The sequence below is a fragment of the Salvelinus sp. IW2-2015 genome, linkage group LG33 (assembly GCF_002910315.2).
Source record: "Salvelinus sp. IW2-2015 linkage group LG33, ASM291031v2, whole genome shotgun sequence".
NCBI lineage: Eukaryota > Metazoa > Chordata > Actinopteri > Salmoniformes > Salmonidae > Salvelinus > Salvelinus sp. IW2-2015.
The window spans coordinates 32426105-32447360 of record NC_036872.1 but is presented as its reverse complement, the minus strand read 5'-3'; the positions used below and the strand labels follow the sequence as shown (position 1 = coordinate 32447360).

Below are 21256 nucleotides of genomic sequence, written 5' to 3'. Positions count from 1 at the left end.
TGAATATCCCACCCAAGCAGACCTCTTCAAAAATGTTCCTTTTTTAAAGAGCGGTATCGTGGCTTCCTAACTACTTATTTATGCAGTKCTCTATTATTTTTAGAGCCGTTATTCATAAGTAACCTGTCCAAGCATTCCTTCTACTAATTTTATTGAAGAGGTATCACAGGATTTTCTACCTACATTATCTGTCCCTTATTATAGCCAGCCATCTCAGCCAGATGCGCAAACAACCGCATCATTTAAGCTACACATTCGAACGGTCTGATCAGAACGAGCGCATGCATGCCCACTCCGCTAAACACCTAACACAAGCAAAGTTCACAGCGCCTATTCACTCAGTCTTTATACTACATGCGCATACATTTATATTTAATACAATTCCCCAAATTACACATACATGCAAATTCATTGAATTCAAAAGTTCTTTAGTATTTACTGGTTTCTTTTTAGGAAATTTGAAAGAGAGACTTACATGGCGCCCCTCTCGCTGAGACAGGATCTCTGAAGCAATCCATACAAACATTTCAACTATGTAAGAACAAGCTTACCTTTTTCATAGTTGTGGCCATAGTGTTTGCAAGATTGTCCAAAGAAACTATCTCCAGCCCTGAACGCCATTCCGCAGTGCCTGTCCCTTCTGGCTAAGCTCGCCAAATTCTGTCGTGGAAAATCAATTCAAATATAACTCTTACAAGAACTTGTGAATTCAAACATGCTTTTAATACAATTGTATAGCCAGCTGGAATGTCCCGCGGAACACACCCCGCTTCCCAGCCCCGGCTCCAACATTTATACACACATAGTATTATGTCCATCCCTTATGCAAATGAAGTTTCCTTTCTGAAGTCATTCACCACCATCTGCTTTCAATTAGTTTATAATGGTGGCCAGACCCTCTATCCCAGTGTGTCAACAGACTCCGTGTCCCTTCCCTTCACCACTAAATCAATGCACTCTTTGTTCTGTTCCCCCCTATCCTTAGGGTGTCCAATTGCCTTAGGCGCCTATGTGTCTGGTCAGTTGCACTTAATGGAATCAGCAGACTATGTGTCTCTTGTTCAGTTGCCTATTTTTAATGTTCAGCTAGCTTATACATCTATGTGCTGTCCTATACGTATATATGTTATATATGTATCTCATGTACTCCTACATGACACAGCAATACATAATGTGTGGTGGGGTTGAAATCATTAGAGAACTGTACACACAAATCCAGTGTTAATCTAATAAAAACTCATGACAGTTTGTCTCTGGTCTATATCCCATACAGATCTGCAGGCTATCAGGACATTAAGAACAATTTCTTACAATGTKAAAAGACACGAGGTACCTGTTGATTTGTTCTCTTGGTCATACCTTGGTTTTGGTCAATCAACGGTTTGAGATAATATGGTAGCTGCATAGCAGTTGGTTAGCCTACAGCAGCAGCTTTTGTCACCAGTAATATTRTTGTATGCCACAGYGTTTAGAATTGATTTTAAGAAACATGTTTTGGTCAGAGTTGTAACCCTAATGAAGAACTATTGACCAAAACGTTGCCTTTAAGATCTATTCAAAGTTGTGGAGCATAGACCTAGCATACAATAATACGTTTGGCTAAAACAAAAACCTGCATATATTCGACACCGCCTCTCCAGTAATTGAGATTGAGACTTTTGTTTTACAATATCGTCAACAGATGCAGTGGAATACCTGAAACRGGTYTCTGACACARTGTGCAAACATCGCCATGCGAGTATTMCTCTCAAGAAGCCAGAGAAATCAGAGTGGAAGGTTGGGGGCCTGGATGACACGTTCTACAAAGGAGAAGAGGAAGTTAAGGAGTGGGGGAACTTCTACCTACCAGACAGTGTGACGATGGAGGTGTTAGGAGCTGTGGAAAACCTCCCCTACCCGACAGAGAGTGGCCAGCTGGTCATAATGCTGTGTRAGGACCGTCAGGTGTATGCTTATGACGGAGAGGAGATGCACCTGGTCGCTCTGAGCCTGAAGRAAGTCTTTGACTCTGGGCTTMAGTATCCTGGCTTCAAGTCCTTCTACAGAGGRGAGTGYTTTAAGGACATGGTGAGAATCAATCTGTAGTGAATCAAACAGTTGTTATAGCTGGTAAGAATTAAAATGTAGTGATTCAAGTAGAGTAACATTTATTATTATTAATTTGGTATAGTTTTGTTAATATTGATAACGGATCAGGTGTATTTACTAATCTTGAGGAGTGATCATACTTGATRTCTAACCCTTATGTTGTGCTGTTTTGCGTTGCATTCTGTTGTGTAGACGAAGGAAGACTGGGCCATGGTWAGACAGGGCAAAGTGGGGAGGAGACTTGAAAATGAGCACCAGGAGTTACTGAGACAAGCCAAACCCAGCTTCCTGAGTTGTCTTGACTCCATCAAAGGAGATAGCAGCACAGGTGGGCAGGTTTAATGTGTAGCACACAGACAGAGCTCATTATTGGTGTGCCCATCCAATGTGATCAATGATGATAAAAAGTTAAGATAGATTTAACTGGTTTTATACTGCTACAGTAATTGCTGTTTAGAAAACTTGCCATTTTTGAATTTACTCCTTTCTTAACAAGCACCTTTGCCCTTCCCTCACAGGTGCCTGTAGCTATCCCGAACSAGTGGAACCTCCAACAGTACTTGTTTAAGAAGCAATATAATCACTACTTATAGACCCATAGTGGCAAAAACTGGTCATAAATTCAAGTTAACGTGTATGCTRGTGTATTAGGGCTGTGGTGGTCATGAAATTTGGATTGTTATGCAAATTCCTGCCGATGTCATGTTATTTGACCGTTATTTAACAAACAAATTTAGCATCTCCTGGATTCCACCCATAGAGTACATCTACATTTTAAAAAGTCTAATAAATCTATTTAATATAGCCTACACCATCAAAATAAATCCATTATTTGTTTTGGGCAGGTCTAAAGAAACAATATATGAAGAAAATGTAGTCTATTTCAGAAGAACAGAATAGCATATTCTGAGTTGTCCTTATGTTAGTCCATGATCTGGCTATGCCATATGGCTGTGGGTTAAGTTAGTTCATTTAGCAGGCAATAATTGCTTATAATTCCCGTGGCATTAATTTATATTTTATAGCGAGAACAATAAAATTGAACATAGCTGAATAAAATAGAAAAGATATGTTTCTCCAAATGATTTCCAAGGGTGTGCAAACATGCGGCTATTCTGTGTTGAGCATTTAACAAAGAAACAGAACCTCTTATATGCTCAATTTAGAGTTATTTATGCAACTTTAGTTGTGATAAATGTTAGGCTATATGTTTTGATTTCTAATACATTCTAAGGCTGCATGATGCCAGTAATGATGAATAGAAAAAAAGTTGCATRAAAGGCAAGCACTTTGCTCTGTTTCTTGCRCAGGCTGCACACATTTCATCAGTCTCTCATTGCTAATATTCTCACCCATCAGACTATTCTCAATATAATCAGGTCTTTACATATAGCCTTTACATATAGCCTATATGTGTGGAATATATATATATTTTTAGAATGGCCAACCTCCCCCCAAAAAACCTGGCACTAATAGAAAGTGGAGGTTAYGTGCTGTTATGTTTTTAATATGCCAGGTAGGCTACACGGTTTGTAAAGCGGATTAATGTGCTTAATTTTAAGAATTGAGCAATAAATATAGCAACAYGAGAAATCTGGGATCCTCTTTTAAATAGTAGCCAGTCAAACTGTGTTCACACGCGATTGCGCAATGACTGGGCTTTTAAGAACCCATTTCACTAGGCTCTGTAGGCTATGGGCTGTCCAACTGTGTTCCAGGGGTCTTGGGACTATATGCTGCTTTTGGAGTTATTTGGCCACTTTAGTTGTGAATCAACCTTATCAAAACATATAGGCCTATGTGCTAGGCTACATGATGCTTGCGACTATGATTAGAAAAACTCCCACAAAAAATGCATGCGCTGTTTCTTGCCTTAGACTGCACACCCTGGGCATCATTCACAAGTGATAATATTCTCACCCCCATCAAACTATTTTCAATTTAGTCTTTACACATACTAAATAATATGTGTGAAATTGGTTTTGATTTAGAATGGGCCATTATCATGCACCTKTTGGAACAGGGGATGGGGAAAAAAAGACATGTACTCCGTATGTCCTTGAATAGCAAATGGAGGATGCTTTCCCCTAGGTTAATTTTCTTGCCAGCCAGGTAGGCTACTCCAGTTGTTAATTTTAGGAAAGTTGAGAAATAAATATAGTCTATAGAAATCTGATGGGATCCTCCTCTTTAATAGAGCTCATCAAAACTCTTTCTCACGCAATTGCATAAACTATAGAAATGTTGCGCAACAGGGCTTATAGGAACACTTATTTAATTCTCATAGCATCAACCAGCTATGAGTTGCTAGCACTCGCTATGCAAACTGGATGCGAGGGCTCTCATGAAGTGTTTGATTTGATTTAATTGGACAAWAGAGCGCTGAGTACCAGGCCATTAGCGTCTGCCGGTTAGTCCGTTTGGTAGGCTACTAATGACCATCAGTGGCATCAGAGTGCAGTTTTGGAGAATTCTAGTTAGTGACTAAATGTTACATGGAATTTGACTCGCGACTGCTGGTGGGCGGTAATATGGTCACCTTAACAGCCCTGCAATGCATGATGCATCCTTTTGGTTGTTAATTCAATGTGTCAAAGTTTTACTTCTATCCTGTCCATAATCAAATAAACTAGACCTACTAAATGTGTGAATTATGAATCTTCTCTGCATGCAGGACCATGTCATCATTGTCTGGACACTTAAAGTCTTATCTGACTGTATGTTTACAGTAGTGGTAGAAAATTCAGTAAACATGTTGATAAAACTTTGAATGTTTAACTTTTTTCCCCTCCAAAGTATGCATGTTACCTGTTTAAACCTCTCCTGCACATTTTTCCTGTCTCGTCACTCCTGAACCATACCATACTCTACAGCTCTACAGGAGTCTACACTACCAACCAATCACTTAATCTGCCTCAGAAGCTCTGTGCTGGACCAATCACATATTTAGTGCACTAATAAACAAATATACACAAATTCATTATTGTGTATCATTTTTATTTGTGAGTGTTGATTAGGTCTATGGGTGCACTTTAATAGTCTGAAGTGGTTTCTTCTCCATCTGAGAAAACAGGACACTGACAGGTAGAAGCAATATTGAGGATGTCTACAGGGGACTGGCTCTCACGTGCAGTCATGTCAGTGCAGATTAAGGAAAGGTGATGAGGAGAAGAAGCAGGAAGCCACTTGTGGTGCACCCTAGCAGCTCTGAGTTTGTTGCCAAAATAACTAGAATAATGACAAGTTTTTCTCTCCTTGATGTCTTCACGTTTGCTTCAAGGGAGTTCACTGCATTTCACACAACTTTATATATTAATTTATGTATGTACTTTATTACCTGTACTAACGCAGTTAGATTATATTCAGTGGTGTTTCTAGGATTTTAAGACATTAGGGGCTAAATCCCTAAGCCAGTAACAACAGTTAAATGGAGGAATGAAAGAATTCCACAGTGTACACACACACAAACTCTCACCTACAAATTATTTGTAAACCACATTTGACTTTTTCACTGTATTTCACCTCTTAAAATTTGTGCAAATAAATATAACTAATTAGAATCTATWGAACARCTTGAAGTGATACAGTCTACTGTGTACTCAACCCACCTGTGTTCTCTCTCCATMTGCCCTCTTCTGTCACTTTCTCTGTGTCTTGTCTGTTGCTGTCTCAGGTTCTTGTTTATTACTGTCTCCTTTGTCTGTCCTTTTCTGTTCTTCTGGTGTCTCTATTATATCGTATTCTTATGTTGCTGTCTCTGTCTTGTCTGATGTGTCTTTAGTTTTGCAATCCAAAACGGTCACGGGGATACTGGGGTTGCTTAACTTGTTTTGGGCATGTGCCTGGGTCACCTAAAAGGGGGCCCCCCTTTAGTGCACGTTTTGGTTTTTACACTAGCACTACACAGCTGATTCAAATAATCAAAGCCTGATGATGAGTTGGTATTTGAATCAGCTGTGTAGTGCTAGGGCAAAACCCAAAGCGAGCACTCAGGGGGGTTCCCAGGACTGAGTTTGGGAAACACTGATCTAAATCATCCTCTTCCCTACAATTTGCCCTTGCCTGCTGTTCTCATCTGTCCTCATCCTTAACTCATCTGAAAGGGAGCAAGGTGCCACATGTCATTAGTTCATATTAAAGGGTGACTGCACTTCCTGATTTTGCTTAGTTTTAGATTTGGGACCATCAATAAATGACAATGTAAATTAGACAATATTTTCATGTTGCACACCTTTTAGTTTTCTCATTAAATTATTTCAATATTTGTATATTAATTTCTACAATTTATAGTTGGTTTGAGGTTTTAAAGTCATGGAAATTTGGAGCTATTGGAATTTTAACATAGTTACTGATCGTCCCTAACTTGCCCCATTCAAAGTCAACCCAAATTTACCACAGGCATTACATGAAAGAATACCATGATATTGTTTGAGGAGAGTGCACAGTTATGAACTTCAAAAGTTATTAATGAACTAATTAGGCACATTTGGGCAGTCTGATACAACATTTTGAACAGAAATGTAATGGTTCATTGGATCAGTCTAAAACTGTGCACATACACTGCTGCCATCTAGTGGACAAAATCTGGGCTGGGCTGGAATAATACATTATGGCCTTTCTCTTGCATTTCAAAGATGATGGTACAAAAAAACGCATGTTTTTTTCTTTGTATTATCTTTTTCCAGATCTAAACTTCAAAGTGTTTCCTTTCAAATGGTATCAAGAATATGCATATCCTTGCTTCAGGTCCTGAGCTACAGGCGGTTAGATTTGGGTATGTAATTTTAGGCGAAAATTGAGAAAAAAAAGGTGCGCATCCTCAAAATATCACAGACAAAATGTTCAGCTGCCCCTTTATGGATGGGAGGTTACCGTGGTAACAGGGCCACACGAGTCCTGTCACGTGAGTCTGTGATTTGGGTTCTGACTAGGGTCAGAACCCAAATAGCGTCTCTTTATAGCGTCTAAAAGCTATAAGTTGAAGCAGCAGTTGCAAACTATAGTTGTAAAACAACCGAGACATTCGAGTAAATTAGACCAACTTTTATGCCAATGCCTCCAAAAATGAATCCATCAGCACTTCACTCATTGCACACAGCTCCMCTGCGTTTCTGCGCGAGGTGGGATATAGGATTCGTATTTATTTGTGCAAATGGCAGCTTGCAGAAACGTCCTCTCACTGTCAACTGCGTCTTTTTTCAGCGAACTTAACATGTGTAAATATTTGTATGAACATAATATTCAACAACTGAGACATAAATTGAACAAGTTCCACAGACATGTGACAATGTTTCCCTGAACAAAGGAGGGGTCAAAATTAAAAGTAACAGTCAGTATCTGGTGTGGCCACCAGCTGCATTAAGTACTGCAGTGCATCTCCTCCTCGTGGACTGCACCAGATTTGCCAGTTCTTGCTGTGAGATGTTACCCCACTCTTCCACCAAGGCACCTGCACGTTCCCGGACATTTATGGGGGGAATGGCCCTAGCCCTAGCCCTCACCCTCCAATCCAACAGGTCCCAGACGTGCTCAATGGGATTGAGATTCGGGCTCTTCGCTGGCCATGGCAGAACACTGACGTTCCTGTCTTGCAGGAAATCACGCACAGAATGAGCAGAATGGCTGGTGGTATTGTCATGCTGGAGGGTCATGTCAGGATGAGCTTGCAGGAAGGGTACCACATGAGGGAGGAGGATGTCTTCCCTGTAATGCACAGCGATGAGATTGCCTGCAATGACAACAAGCTCAGTCCGATGATGCTGTGACACACTGCCCCAGACCATGACGGACCATCCACCTCCAAATTGATCCCGCTCCAGAGTACAGGCCTCGGCGTAATGCTCATTCCTTCGACGATAAACGCGAATCTGACCATCACCCCTTGTGAGACAAAACCGCGACTTGTCAGTGAATCGCACTTTTTACCAGTCCTGTCTGGTCCAGAGATGGTGGGTTTGTGCCCATAGGCGACATTGTTGCCGGTGAGGTCTGGTGAGGACCTACCTTACAACAGGCCTACAAGCCCTCAGTCCAGCCTCTCCCAGCCTATTGCGGACAGTCTGAGCACTGATGGAGGGATTGTGCGTTCCTTGTGTAACTCTGGCAGTTGTTGCCATCCTGTATCTGTCCCGCAGGAGTAATGTTCGGATGTACTGATCCTGTGCAGGTGTTGTTACACGTGGTCTGCCACTGCGAGGACAATCAGCTGTGTGTCCTGCCTCACAGTGCTGTCTTAGGCGCCTCACAGTACGGACATTGCAATTAATTGCCCTGGCCACATCTGCAGTTCTAATGCCTCCTTGCAGCATGCCTAAGGCACGTTCACACAGATGAGCAGGGACCCTGGGCATCATTCTTTTGGTGTTTTTCAGAGTCAGTAGAAAGGCCTCTTTAGTGTCCTAAGTTTTCATAACTGTGACCTTAATTGCCTACCGTCTGTAAGCTGTTAGTGTCTTAACGACCATTCCACAGGTGCATGTTCATTAATTGTTCATGGTTCATTGAACAAGCATGGGAAACAGTGTTTAAACCCTTTACAATGAAGATCTGTGAAGTTTTTTGGATTTTAATTAATTATCTTTGAAATACAGGGTCCTGAAAAAGGGATGTTTCTTTTTTTGCTAAGTTTACTTTAAAAACAGCTACTCCAGCATTTTTCTAACCATAACTCGCACAGATGCTCATACTTGACTTTTGACTATTTTTATTCACAAATGTAATAGAGCCCTACCGCGGTGGTGTCATAATACCCATAAAACCTAGCGGTCAAACGGAAATTCCCCGTAGGAGATTTTAGAAAATAAGGGCTGTGTTTTGTGCAGGCTTACCCTGGTGTGATGTTTTGGATAACCATGTAAATCTCTCTCACACAAGGTGACTTTTATCAATATATTCGGCWCTATTTAACCTCATATTAGATAATGCTCATCAGCGTCAAAGTAGACCTCATGCAAGACTACAAATCCCTGCAAGCTCCTGTACTTCATCTCTAGCTGACACCTTTGCTAAACTTGTATTGTCAATTTAAAGCTTGCACAAGACAGTTCACAGAATTGTCAATTTAAAGAAATGTAGCCAATTTATACATTACTGCATTAAGCTAACATTAGATAGTTAAATTCTTACCTTTGCCTCGATTCGGCAGTCTCGTCCAGATCACCATGGTATTTGTAGTTCTTTATGATAGCCACGTTAGCAGCTAATTAGGATAAAAATAATGTGGGTAAATACAGGCGAATATGTTGAAAAGTGACCTTGTCCTAGAGAGATTTACACGGTTATCAAAATGTCACGCCAGGGTAAGCCTACACGAAACACAGAATTTATTTTAAGTGTTTCTAAAATCCCCCAAGGGAAAAATTAATGATGGAAATATTATTGGAACAATTTCCATGTTGACTGCAAGGTTTTATGGGTATTATGAGTCTTACTGTGGTATTCTATGCTCTCACTGTTGAGCCCTGCAAATTGACCACCCCCCAACATAGCTGGTGAAATAGACATTCTTCGCCAATATCTAAATCTACCCGCATTTGCCAAACAATGAATAACAGGCTCAGACCATTATTCTTCCTCCACCAAACTTTACATTCGGCACTATGCATTGTGGCAGGTAGTGTAATCCTGTAATCCGCCAAACCCAGACTGTTCCAGAGTCCAATTGCAGCGAGTTTTACACCACTCCAGCCGACGCTTGGCATTGCGTATGGTGATCAGGCTTGTGTGCGGCTGCTCGGCCATGGAAACACATTTCATGAAGCCCATGACGAACAGTTATTGTGCTGATATTACTTCAAGAGGCAGATTGGAACTCGGTAGTGAGTGTTGCAACCGAGGACAGACGATTTTTATGCGCTACGCGTTTCAGCACTAGGCGGTCCTGTTCTGTGAGCTTGTGTGGCCTACCACTTCGCGGCTGAACTGTTGTTGCTCCTAGACATTTCCACTTCACAATAACAGCACTTACAGTTGACCAGGGCAGCTCTAGCAGGGCAGAAATTTGACGAATTGACTTGTTGGAAAGGTGGCATGCTATGATGGTGCCATGTTGAAAGTCACTGAGCTATTCAGTACGGCCATTCTACTGTCAATGTTTGTCTATGGAGATTGCATGGCTGTGTGCTTGATTTTATACACCTGTCAGCAATGGGTGTGGCTGAAATAGCCGAATCCACTAATATTAAGGGGAGTCCACATACTTTTATATATATAGTGTATAATATTTGACTAAAACATAATAATTTCAAACCTTGATTACATTTAGGGACATTGCCCTTCGTAGAGTGCCATCTTTCGGATGAGAAGTTAAAACGGGTGTCCTGACTCTTTGTTATCATTCAAAATACCATGGCACTTATTGTAAGAGTACTGGTGTTCATCCCGGTGTCACTGCTAAATTCCCATCCTGGCCACATTCCATCATGGCCACCTAATCATCCCCCTCATTCCTAATTGGCATACATCCCTCCTCACCTCTCCACCTGATAGCTGATGTGTGGTGAGCGTTCTGGCACAAAAATGGTCGCCATGCATCATTGAGGTGGGTGCTACACATTGTTGGTGGATGTGGTGAGTTTCCACCTACTATGTAACGCGCTTTGAGTACCTCAGTTGGTCTAAAAGTGCTATATAAATCCAATCAATTATTATTGATTATCATTATTTGTGTACGATCATGTCTCTCTATTATGCATGGGAATATTTGGGAACAGATTTACTAAATGAAAACCACTTGGAGCTGATTTCCTGGTGTTTTTACAGTCTTTTATGTCCAAAAATTATATTGTTTATGAAAAAAACATAAAACAGAATAATTAAATAACAAATAAAAAAATCTATCTCTGTCTGTCTGTCTGTCTATGTAATTTATTTTGCTCAGAAAACTTGTGGGGCCAAATAAAACCAGTTGGGGAACCCTGGACTATGGTCTCATGAGTCTTCTCAATTCCGCCTGTGGATAGGTCAGGTACCACCAGAGGTCCTAGTACCCCTGGTTGGGAACCACTGCGCTAGGCTATTATGCGTTAGCCGATTTACTTTCATTTTCATATTTGCAACTACCTAAAAAATGGTGAGTAGCCTTTTTACTTCGTCTGTTGAGAAGAAATTAAGATACACGACAAACATCAACACACATTATATTTTATTCATCTATCGATTTTGCCAAAACATATAAAGATACATTCGAGCGTTGTGACGGGCACGCACGCGCGCACAGACACACCTATGCAAATATTTGGCCTAGTCTACCATCTTTGTCCTATACTCTCAAAAACGTAGTTTTTTCGGAAAGTAAATTTGGCGAAATTCAAATAAGTATAAACCTTCTAATGACTTTTCATAATAGCAGTAGCAGTTATTGTAGTTTTAGTCTATTAAATGTTTATGACGTTATCTTTCCCACGACAGGACACCGGACTACGAGAGAGGTGAGCCTCAACATAGTAACCATTAACTCTTCTTTTGATATTTCAATAAATTAATTGATTACACACTTATTTATTGAGAAAATTCATATTGTGTCATTAAATATTTTAGGGCAGAATTGTTTTTGCAGACTGAAGACAGTTTTAGGATTAATGCCTACAATATCATCTGAGAAATGGACAAACTACAAGGACCTAGGGAATATGTGGATGAGGTATGCATGTACCCCTTTGAAGACCAAGGTAAAACTAGTTTCAGGTTGGATATTCGATGGATATTCACCTGTAGTTTTCCTTACGTCCACCAACATCAGTTAGGGACCGTCAACATAGTGATAAATCACATTTTTCAAATTTCAATAGCTCTTTAACCATTACTCCTAAAACTTTCAAAACTGGTTCTAGCCAACCTGATGACATAGACACACATTGTGCACACTTTTTTTGTAGAATTAAATCTCGCACTATTTTAAATTCATTATTTACAATTTTGAATTTCAATAGCTTTGGTCATGTGACTTACTGACTTCAAACAAGGTTCAGAATGTACACTCAGTGGCCCTACGCATTGCACACCCTTTAGTTTGTTCATTTTCATCTCACATGTTTTTACATTAATTTTTCTAACTTTCAAATGTCAATAGCTCCATGGTCATGTGACCTACTGACTTCAAACAAGGTTCAGAATGTACACTCGGTGGGCCTACACATTGCACACCCTTTTGCTTGTCCATTTTCATCTCACCAAATTTTACATACATTTTCAATGTTTCTAATTTCAATAGCTCCATGGTCATGTGACCTACTGACTTAAAACAAGGTTCAGAATGTACACTCGGTGTGCCTACACATTGCACACCCTTTTGCTTGTCCATTTTAATCTTACCAGATTTTACATTAATTTGCCTGCTCTGCCCCCTTGAAGGACAGTGTCACTCATACACCTATTCACTTGGGCCTTCTCCCTGGGGCCTTCCTGACCTCCAGGCAGGCCCCCATTGCCCTGGTGACCTCTGACTCCTGGCCTCTAGGCCTACACTCCCTGCCCGCCCTCTCACTGGGCCTGAGAGTGTATAGCTTACTCCCTGGAACTACAGACCTCCAGGCCTCCACACCTACTCTCCCTACCCAGTCAACACCCTTTCCCTTGGTCTTAGAGTATAGCTTACTCCCTGGAATTACTAAGACATCTATAGTCCCGCTGTCAGGAACCACGTGCACCTGGTAACCTGTAACAGGCTCTGTGTACCTGGTAACCCGTAACAGGCTCTATGCTCCTGGTGACCTGCCCGCTTTTTTTCTGCTCACAGACTAAGTCCCCACTCCAACCTCCATGGCCTGAGTGCTGCCCCCAGCCCCTGAGTAACGCCCGGTGGTATCATCAGAGGCTTTTCTGTCTTACAAACTGGACATCAGTTGCCGCTACAAACCTTCAGCTGACTTTGACTGTTTTTTTACACCCAATCGACATCAAGTGCCAGCGCAATACTTATAAGCTTGAGGACCAAATACCCCTCGCTGTATCTAGCGGCACCATCAACCGGGTGTCGGAAGAAGCAACAGAAAATAATCATCCCCTTTCAATCATTTGCTTGCCCAGTCAGCCCAGAACCATAGGAACCACCTTTACCAGCGCTTCATCGATATTCCTCACTTTGACATGAGGGGGTCACAGTCACCCCACGGGTGATTTGAGTGTGACCCTGACAGGTGGGTATGCTCCTTTGAATTTGAATTTCAAGTTAACATTCATTGATCCATGCCCAGTGGGAACCTAGGCTTCTTCCATCAATTTTATGGTTCCGCGGCAAATCAATGGGCGTGGATGGTACTACCCACATCAGATGTAGGCCCCTCCCCAGACAAGCTGGAGATACCTCTCCCCACTTCGTAGGGCATGAGCCAGATCCATGCAATGCCCTATCACTGCGAGGCCAATGGGTTTAGTCTCCGCCTCAAGTCTAGTGAGCGTAGAGAAGACCTCCCCACCTAGAATGTGTGGGGCCGGCGAGCGCCGTACCTGGGGAGATCCGCGAGAAGGGCCTGGCGCGCGTCTAGAGTTGCCGCCACCAACTGCCGGACCCAACCCCCCACCGGTCCGCCTTCAGCCCGCCGACGGACACCACCCCGGAGACGAACCCCCGTACGCAGCCCCGTGCGAGACCGCACACGAGAGACCGCGAGATGGGCCGCACAACGAACTTCCAATGGTGTCGAGAGGAGGGCGATGGAGCGACTGTTCCACTAGACGCGGCTTGAGCCAAGCCCCGCTTCGCACCCCAGCCCGACCGACCCAACCTTTAGAGCCAATCCTTATCCCGAAGTTACAGATCTTTTTTTGCCAACTTCCCTTACCTACATTGTCATAACATGCCAGAGGCTGTTCACCTTGGAGACCTGCTGCAGATATGGGTACGGCCCTGCATGAGATTTACACCCTCTCCCCCGGATTTTCAAGGGCCAGGGAGAGCTCACCGGACGCCGCCGAAACCGTGACGCTTTCCATGGCTTGGGCCCCTCTCTCGGGGCGAACCCATTCCAGGGCGCCCTGTCCTTGAATGGGTTTGAAGAAAAGAGAACTCTCCCTGGGGCTCCCGCCAGCTTCTCCAGGATCGGTCGCGTTGCCGCACTGGATGCCTCGTGGCGCCCATCTCCGCCAGTCCGTGGACATTCTAAAAGTAGTTTGAGGTCAGTAGGTCACATTACCAAGGAGATATTGAAATCTGAAAGTTAAAAAAAATTAATGTAAAAACGTGTGAGATGAAAATGGACAAACTAAAGGGTGGGCAATGTGCAGGCCCCCTGACTGTACATGCTGAACCTTGTTTGAAGTCAGTAGGTCACATGACCAAGGAGCAATTGAAATTCGAAAGTTTTAAATATTAATGTAAAAACGTGTAAGATGAAAATGGACAAACTAAAGGGTGTACAATATAGAAGGGTAGTCAGTGGACATTCTGAACCTTGTTTGAAGTCAGTAGGTCACATGACCAAAGAGCTATTGAAATTCTAATGTAAAAAAAAGTTTGTACTTTGTTTATGCTCCCTAACTAATTCAACTAGGAATACAAAATGCTGCTCACATTGCCACATGTTTATTAGCTTTGGAAAGCGAATTAATGTCTAAATCATGAAAATAAGACCTGTGCAATGTTGTGCGCAATTTGTCCAACATCATGACACTTGAGTCTGTGGCTCAAGTGGTTTGAAAGCTATTGAGTTTGAAAGCACGAATATCCGTCCAATATACAACTTCAAACTGTCTTTACCTCGGTCCTTTGAAGGTGTCATTGTCTGTCACGGCCGAAAGAAGTGGACCAAAGCGCAGCGTGGTGAGCGTACATATTCCTTTTATTTAGGATGATGCCAACTAAAACAATACAAAAACAACCGTGAAGCTTAAGGCAATAGTGCCACAAACAAAGTTAACGTCCCACAACATAAGGAGGGAAAAGGGGCTACCTAAGTATGGTTCCCAATCAGAGACAACGATAGACAGCTGTCCCTGATTGAGAACCATACCCGGCCAAAACATAGAAATACAAAATCATAGAAAACCAAAACATAGAATGCCCACCCAAATCACACCCTGACCAAACCAACATGAGACAAGATAAAAAGGCTCATACAGGTCAGGGCGTGACATTGTCCAAAGTTGGATAGTTTCTCTTCTTGTCCTGTATAAAAAGCACCTTAAGAGAGCCCCTTTTCTGGCAGTTTAATTGTGCCATCAAACCCATTGGTCTTCCAGAGGAGCCAATATGGATGAATAGATAGATAAAAGTGTCCAGAAATTAGGGTTACACTTTTAAAGAGAAAATCATTTTATTTGTGCTTCTCATATCAAACCTGTGTCTATAAGATGCTCCACAGCATCTTCTTCTTAGGCTGGATTCATTCCCCCAAATACACCCCCGAGATGATCCTTGGTGACCATTTGTCTGAGATGATGAAGAAGATATTCCCACAACCGTTTGAGAGTTACACAAGGAAACTGCCAAAACGGACTCCATTCTCCTGTGTGCTTGATATGGTGAGTGTTGTGTTGCTGATGCTCTTGACTAACTCACTGGGTGTAACCGGTGTGAAATGGCTAGCTAGTTAGCTGGGTGCGCGCTAATAGCGTTTCAATCAGTGACATCAATAGCTCTGAGACCTTGAAGTAGTTGTTTGCCTTACTCTGCGAGGGCCGCAGCTTTTGTGGAGCGATAGGTAACGATGCTTCGAGGGTGACTGTTGTCAATGTGTGCAGGGGGTCCCTGGTTTGAGGCGAGGAGAGCAAGGAAGCAATACTGTTACATTGGTGCCGTGACCCGGATCACTGGTTGCTGCGGAAAAGGAGGGTGAGTGTAACCGATGTGAAATGGTTAGCGGGATGCGCGCTAATAGCGTTTCAATCGGTGGCGATAGGTAACGATGCTTCGAGGGTGACTGTTGTCGATGTGTGCAGAGTGTCCCTGGTTCGAGCCCAGGTAGAGGCGAGGAGAGGGACGGAAGCAATACTGTTACATGGGCAGAGACATCAGTTCAACGTCTAGTTTTGATTTATATTTTGTTGAGTTGTCAACTAACCATGAATTCAATGTGAAATCAATAACAAATGTCCAGTGGCGTGTATTCATGGAGCCAAGGGAAGCCCGGCTTCCCCCCAAAAATGGCACGGCGCTTGCAATGCCAGGGTTGTGGGTTCGATTCCCACAGGAGACCAGTACAGCTGGTCCCAGCGCCCCTCTGTCTCTCTACATGTAGGCCATCTATCTGATACTGTCGGGTCCAAACAAGTATGACATTGTTGCCGCCCGTCGCATTGAATGCAAGGGAAGCCAGCGAGCATTTGGCCCCCCTTGACAAGAAAAGTTTAACAAATTTGCCAATCAGTGTTGAGCTAAACTGAGCAAGCTCAACTGTGAATGGTCCTGGCGGGGGGAAAAAAGTGTAAAGGGAAGCCAGGTTGGATTTGGTGTCTCTCCTATCAAATTGCTTTGAGAGCATACGTCATTAACCGAAACAACTTCAATTGTTGCCTCTTTGTGTTTTTGTCCTCCGGTGGCTAGCTAGCTAGCTAGCTAAAATTGTCCTTTTCCTAAATTAGCCATGGATGGAGATAGGGATTTGGACTTGTGGTTTTACTTAATTCACCCTGCTGGCCAATGATTATGTCGGCGATTCTGATCCAACCATTAATTTATACATTGTTGTGCTCCTCGCCTGAGAGGATGGAAGTTCAATATGGACAGTAGCTAGATGTAGAAGGCTAATGTTAACTAGCTAATGTTGCCCATGAATGGAAGTTAGGCTAGCGAGCAAGCATTTTAGCCAGGTAGCCTAGGACAACAAAAATAAAAGCGTGTACTGTGTGAATGAAAGAGAGGAGGATGGCATTGGCGCTTCTCTACAAGTAGGGTGATTTTCTACTTGTGCGCACACACACGCGTAAAACAGAAATCAGAACCATGGGCAGCCACGTCATATTTAGCTTATGTTGATTGTTCTCAATTGTTTTTGGTATCTTTTTGTTGATGTTGAAATGTTGAAGTTGAAACGGTGCTGGAATAGTGGTGGCAGCTCCTGTTTTCTTTGCGACTTGTGGTAACTCTCTGTGGTTCTAAATCAATAGTTGTTTAGTGGTCCGAAAATGTCGGAAACATTAACTTGCTTAACCATGCTGTAGGTCATGTAACTCTCATGCAATATGCATAGTGGACTTCACTGGACAGAGGTTGCTATCCATTTTTGTGATAAAACAAAGGTGTGGTTGAATTTATTCTGCCACTGTCTTCTTATTGTCTTGGCCTTTAGGCCTATATATCACGGTCACAAGTCATATGAATTAACAGCAAACAACGCAATTATCACAACACATACAGTGTAGGTGGTAATATGGCTTTTCTTGGGGGGGCTTGGCATCCCCAGTGATTTTGCCCACAGCACCGCTACAGCAAATGTCACCATGTCATTGGATTTAAGTTAAGAGTTGGGTGAAAAAAATATTAAATGCACGTTTTGCAAATCCAATCAGTTTCCCACATTGATTTGACGTCATCACATTGATTTTTGGGGTTGAAATGAAGTGGAAACAACGTTGATTCAACCAGTTTCTGCCCAGTGGGAACTGCATATTATGAAGTGATAAGTGCTGAATGCTTTTGTATTGTTATTCAGTATTAAACGGAAAAGGGACAAACAGTGGTGGTCATTTTTCACCATGTTAATTGAATTTGAACTAAACTATGGATGCCCTCAAGGGACATCCTGATTGTACTATGCCTGCGGTTTTAATTTGTTTTAAAAAGACTGTTAAGTCCGTAGTCTTATTATTAAACATAAACACAGGACAGCGGGATTCTTATTGCAAGGGAGAACTTTATCTCAGCGAGGACCAGAGCAACACAACATAAAAAGGTTCAACAGCCATAAGCATTCTGTGGACAACAGCGCCCTCTTATGGGCAGGATGTATACAAACATTATACATTCAATACATAACAAAGACCAAAATGCAGCCAGTATACTGTATATTGTGGAGAAACGTTAGTGAACWATTCACAAAATGATGTGTGACCTGTTGTAACCTAATATATTGATCTGCTCCTATCTGTGTATTTGTTTCTAAGTAATTTCATGAATAGTTTGCAAAAGTTTCTGCAATATACAGGCTGCCATTTTTTGTCTATTTGGATTCTATCTGCCGTTTAAGGGCCTTTTTCTCACTGACCTTATCTTGTTTAACGTCTGTTGTCATCAACTCCCAGGTGGTCTCCTGGTTTGGACCAGACCAAAAGTCGGAAATATGGCAGAAACTGCGGGATATCGCCAATGTCATGTCAGGGAAACACCGGTTCACCTCCTCAACCATCTGCATCTCTGAAAGTGGAGGGAGGTACTATGGAGCGTCCATGTCCTGCACGGGGAAGAAAGAGGGACAGATTATGATCGCTGTGTCCTGTCTGTGTACCTGGCACTACGGTGTATCCAATGCCGTGATGACATACAAGCCAGATAAGAACAAGAGAAAGAACTTTGATGGCACCATGAAACTACAAGAGTATGTAAAGTGCCAGGCTTCCAATGTGAAGAGTGGGGAGGAGATACCTCCTTGCAAGTCCTGTGGTAATCTTTTTGGTCTGGAGAAACCAAGCAATCAGATGTGGCCCTATGGAAACTGCGCAGAGGCAGAGAGCTTGAGCAAACTGCTCTATGGAGAGGAAGAGATTGTTAAGAAAGTAGTACCACCAGTTGATTGCGAAATGCGAGAGCAAGTGGTGAAGGAGGTAAAGGCTCACCTGGAGGAGAAGCTCCAAGAGTCAGAATTTCAATGGGATTCTTCCTATTACATTCCACAGTAGATTGTCAGAGATGACTGGTAAACGCATGTGCACACACACACTACATTTACAGATATACAGATGCACATTCCTACTGTGACACACTGAGATCCAAAACATGAAACATATAATCATATCTTGGTGCAGGGCTAACAACATGTGATTTGTGGCTGACAGCTAGTGTTGAAACATTGCCAAAGCAGTGAACCACTCTGTGCATATAGTATACAGTATAACTGCTAGGCTAAAGCTATCAGCTCTTATCAATGACATCTGTGAGGTAGATGGTTCTTTTAGTGGGGGACTTTGAGAACTTACACTCAACAAAATAAAAGTTAGATAATCAGGCCCCCATTGATCTTTGTTATAATGTTTTATCATAAGAATACAGCTTTAGCCTTGTAAACATGCAGGTAATTGCAGGAAATGTGCTTAAAAACGACAAAATTTGCTCTCAGTTCCATGGCAAAATGTATAGAATTGCAGGAAATGTTGCATTAAAACTGTCACATTTTATTTCAGCTCCAGGGCAAAATGTGTAGAATGGCAGGAAATTAGCTTTAAAACAAAATGTTCTCTACACCAACCCATATGGTGGGTTGTGACTCAAAAGACACCTCCATTTGTGGGTCACAAAGCAAAAAAGTTTGGAAATCCCTGGTTGGAAACCTCGATGGAGATACTGTATTATTCATCATTTGTTGGCTGTATTTAATTGAATACTCTAGACAAAGCATTTTACATTAAACGTATATTATTTTAAATTGATTTTAAACTTTACTTCTGCTGTAGGCATTGATGCACATCTTACTCATCTGTAACAAATTACTAATACTGTAACCGTTGGTGTGAATTAATGTCTGGGTTGACTAATATGTGAGGAATGAATATAATAAAGGAGACTATGATAAAGGAGTGTGTGTGTGTGTGTGTGTGTGTGTGTGTGTGTGTGTGTGTGTGTGTGTGTTGTGGTGTGTGTGTGTGTGTGTGTGTGTGTGTGTGTGTGTGTGTGTGTGTGTGTGTGTGTGTGTGTGTGTGTGTGTGTGTGTGTGTGTGTGTGTGTGTGTGTGTGTGTGTGTGTATCACCCAGTGTACTTGAGTTTCAGTGACTGTTTAGTTTGCAAACAGAAGGGTTGAGAGGATTGAAATAGCAAACAGGAAAGTGCTAAATAGGGAAGTGCAATCAATGTATTTAACAGCAAACTTTAACCAGGAACCAAAACGCTTGTCTGATTCCAGTCAGTCCGTCATATGGCCATTAGACCAGTAGGGGCCGGTGTCACCCCAGACAATATCCCTATTGAAATTAAGACAGGTTTGGGTTTTAGTTAAATAATTAGTTCTTAAACAACTTGTCTTGACTTTCCTGGTAAAGGTTAGATATTTTATTACAACTGGAAACTAGATTTTTGTTCAGTGTTTTGTTTTGTCTTGTCGCATTTCTGTATTTTGTATTACTGCCTGCCTGTGTTATCCTTAACACATTGCATGGACACCTTACCTTTTTCACAAGAGGATGCTTTGAAAGCTACAGTATTTGAATGCAGTTTTAAATCAAATTGATGACTTGCACAGCTGCACGTCACTAGTGGATTCCTAACATGCAATAGGGCAGATAAGCCACTGTTCAAAAGTACAGGGAATAGGGTGGCATTTTGGATGGATGGGCCGTGGTCAAAAGTAGTGGCGTTATGTTAGGGGGGATTTTGGCTCTGGTCAAAAAGTAGTGCGTTATGTTGGGGGCCATTTTGGCTCTGGTCAAAAGTAGTGCGTTATGTTAGGGGGCATTTTGGCTCTGGTCAAAGTAGTGAGTTATGTTAGGGGGGCATTTTGGCTCTGGTCAAAAGTAGTGAGTTATGTTAGGGGGCATTTTGGCTCTGGTCAAAAGTAGTGAGTTATGTTAGGGGGGCATTTTGGCTCTGGTCAAAAGTAGAGAGTTATGTTAGGGGGCCATTTTGGCTCTGGTCAAAAGTAGTGAGTTATGTTAGGGGGGCATTTTGGCTCTGGTCAAAAGTAGTGCGTTATGTTAGGGGCCATTTTGGCTCTGGTCAAAAGTAGTGGTTATGTTAGGGGGCCATTTTGGCTCTGGTCAAAAGTAGTGCACTATAAGCCTTAAACGACTAGACTATGCACTATTATCATGGTCAAGATCCCTCTAGCACAGTCACTGTAACCTGCCATTGTCACGCCCTGACCTTAGTTATCTATGTTTTCTGTATTATTTTGGTCAGGTCAGGGTGTGACGAGGGTGGGTATGCTTGTTTGTCTTGTCTAGGGTTTTTGTATGTCTAGGGGTGTTTGTTAGYYTAGGTATATTGTAKGTCTATGGTGGCCTGAATTGGTTCCCAATCAGAGACAGCTGTTTATCGTTGTCTCTGATTGGGGATCCTATTTAGGTTGCCATTTTCCATTTTGGTTT

General features: G+C 42.2%; 2 protein-coding genes across 3 annotated transcripts in view; both read left to right on the top strand.

The window, feature by feature from the left end:
* The window catches only part of efna5b (ephrin-A5b), a 455881-nt gene that overhangs the window by 172200 nt on the left and 262425 nt on the right, over window positions 1–21256 (top strand).
* LOC111958219 (uncharacterized) lies at window positions 11082–19756 on the top strand. Of its 2 annotated transcripts, XM_023979423.2 has the most exons (6): window positions 11082–11158; window positions 11497–11516; window positions 11626–11728; window positions 14798–14845; window positions 15376–15546; window positions 18265–19756. In XM_023979423.2, the coding sequence occupies exons 3-6, from the start codon at window positions 11690–11692 to the stop codon at window positions 18856–18858; spliced, it is 852 nt and encodes a 283-aa protein (XP_023835191.1). In that variant the 5' UTR covers window positions 11082–11158; window positions 11497–11516; window positions 11626–11689; the 3' UTR covers window positions 18859–19756. The 2 variants fall into 2 exon arrangements, with proteins under 2 accessions (XP_023835191.1, XP_023835192.1); XM_023979424.2 differs by lacking the exon at window positions 14798–14845.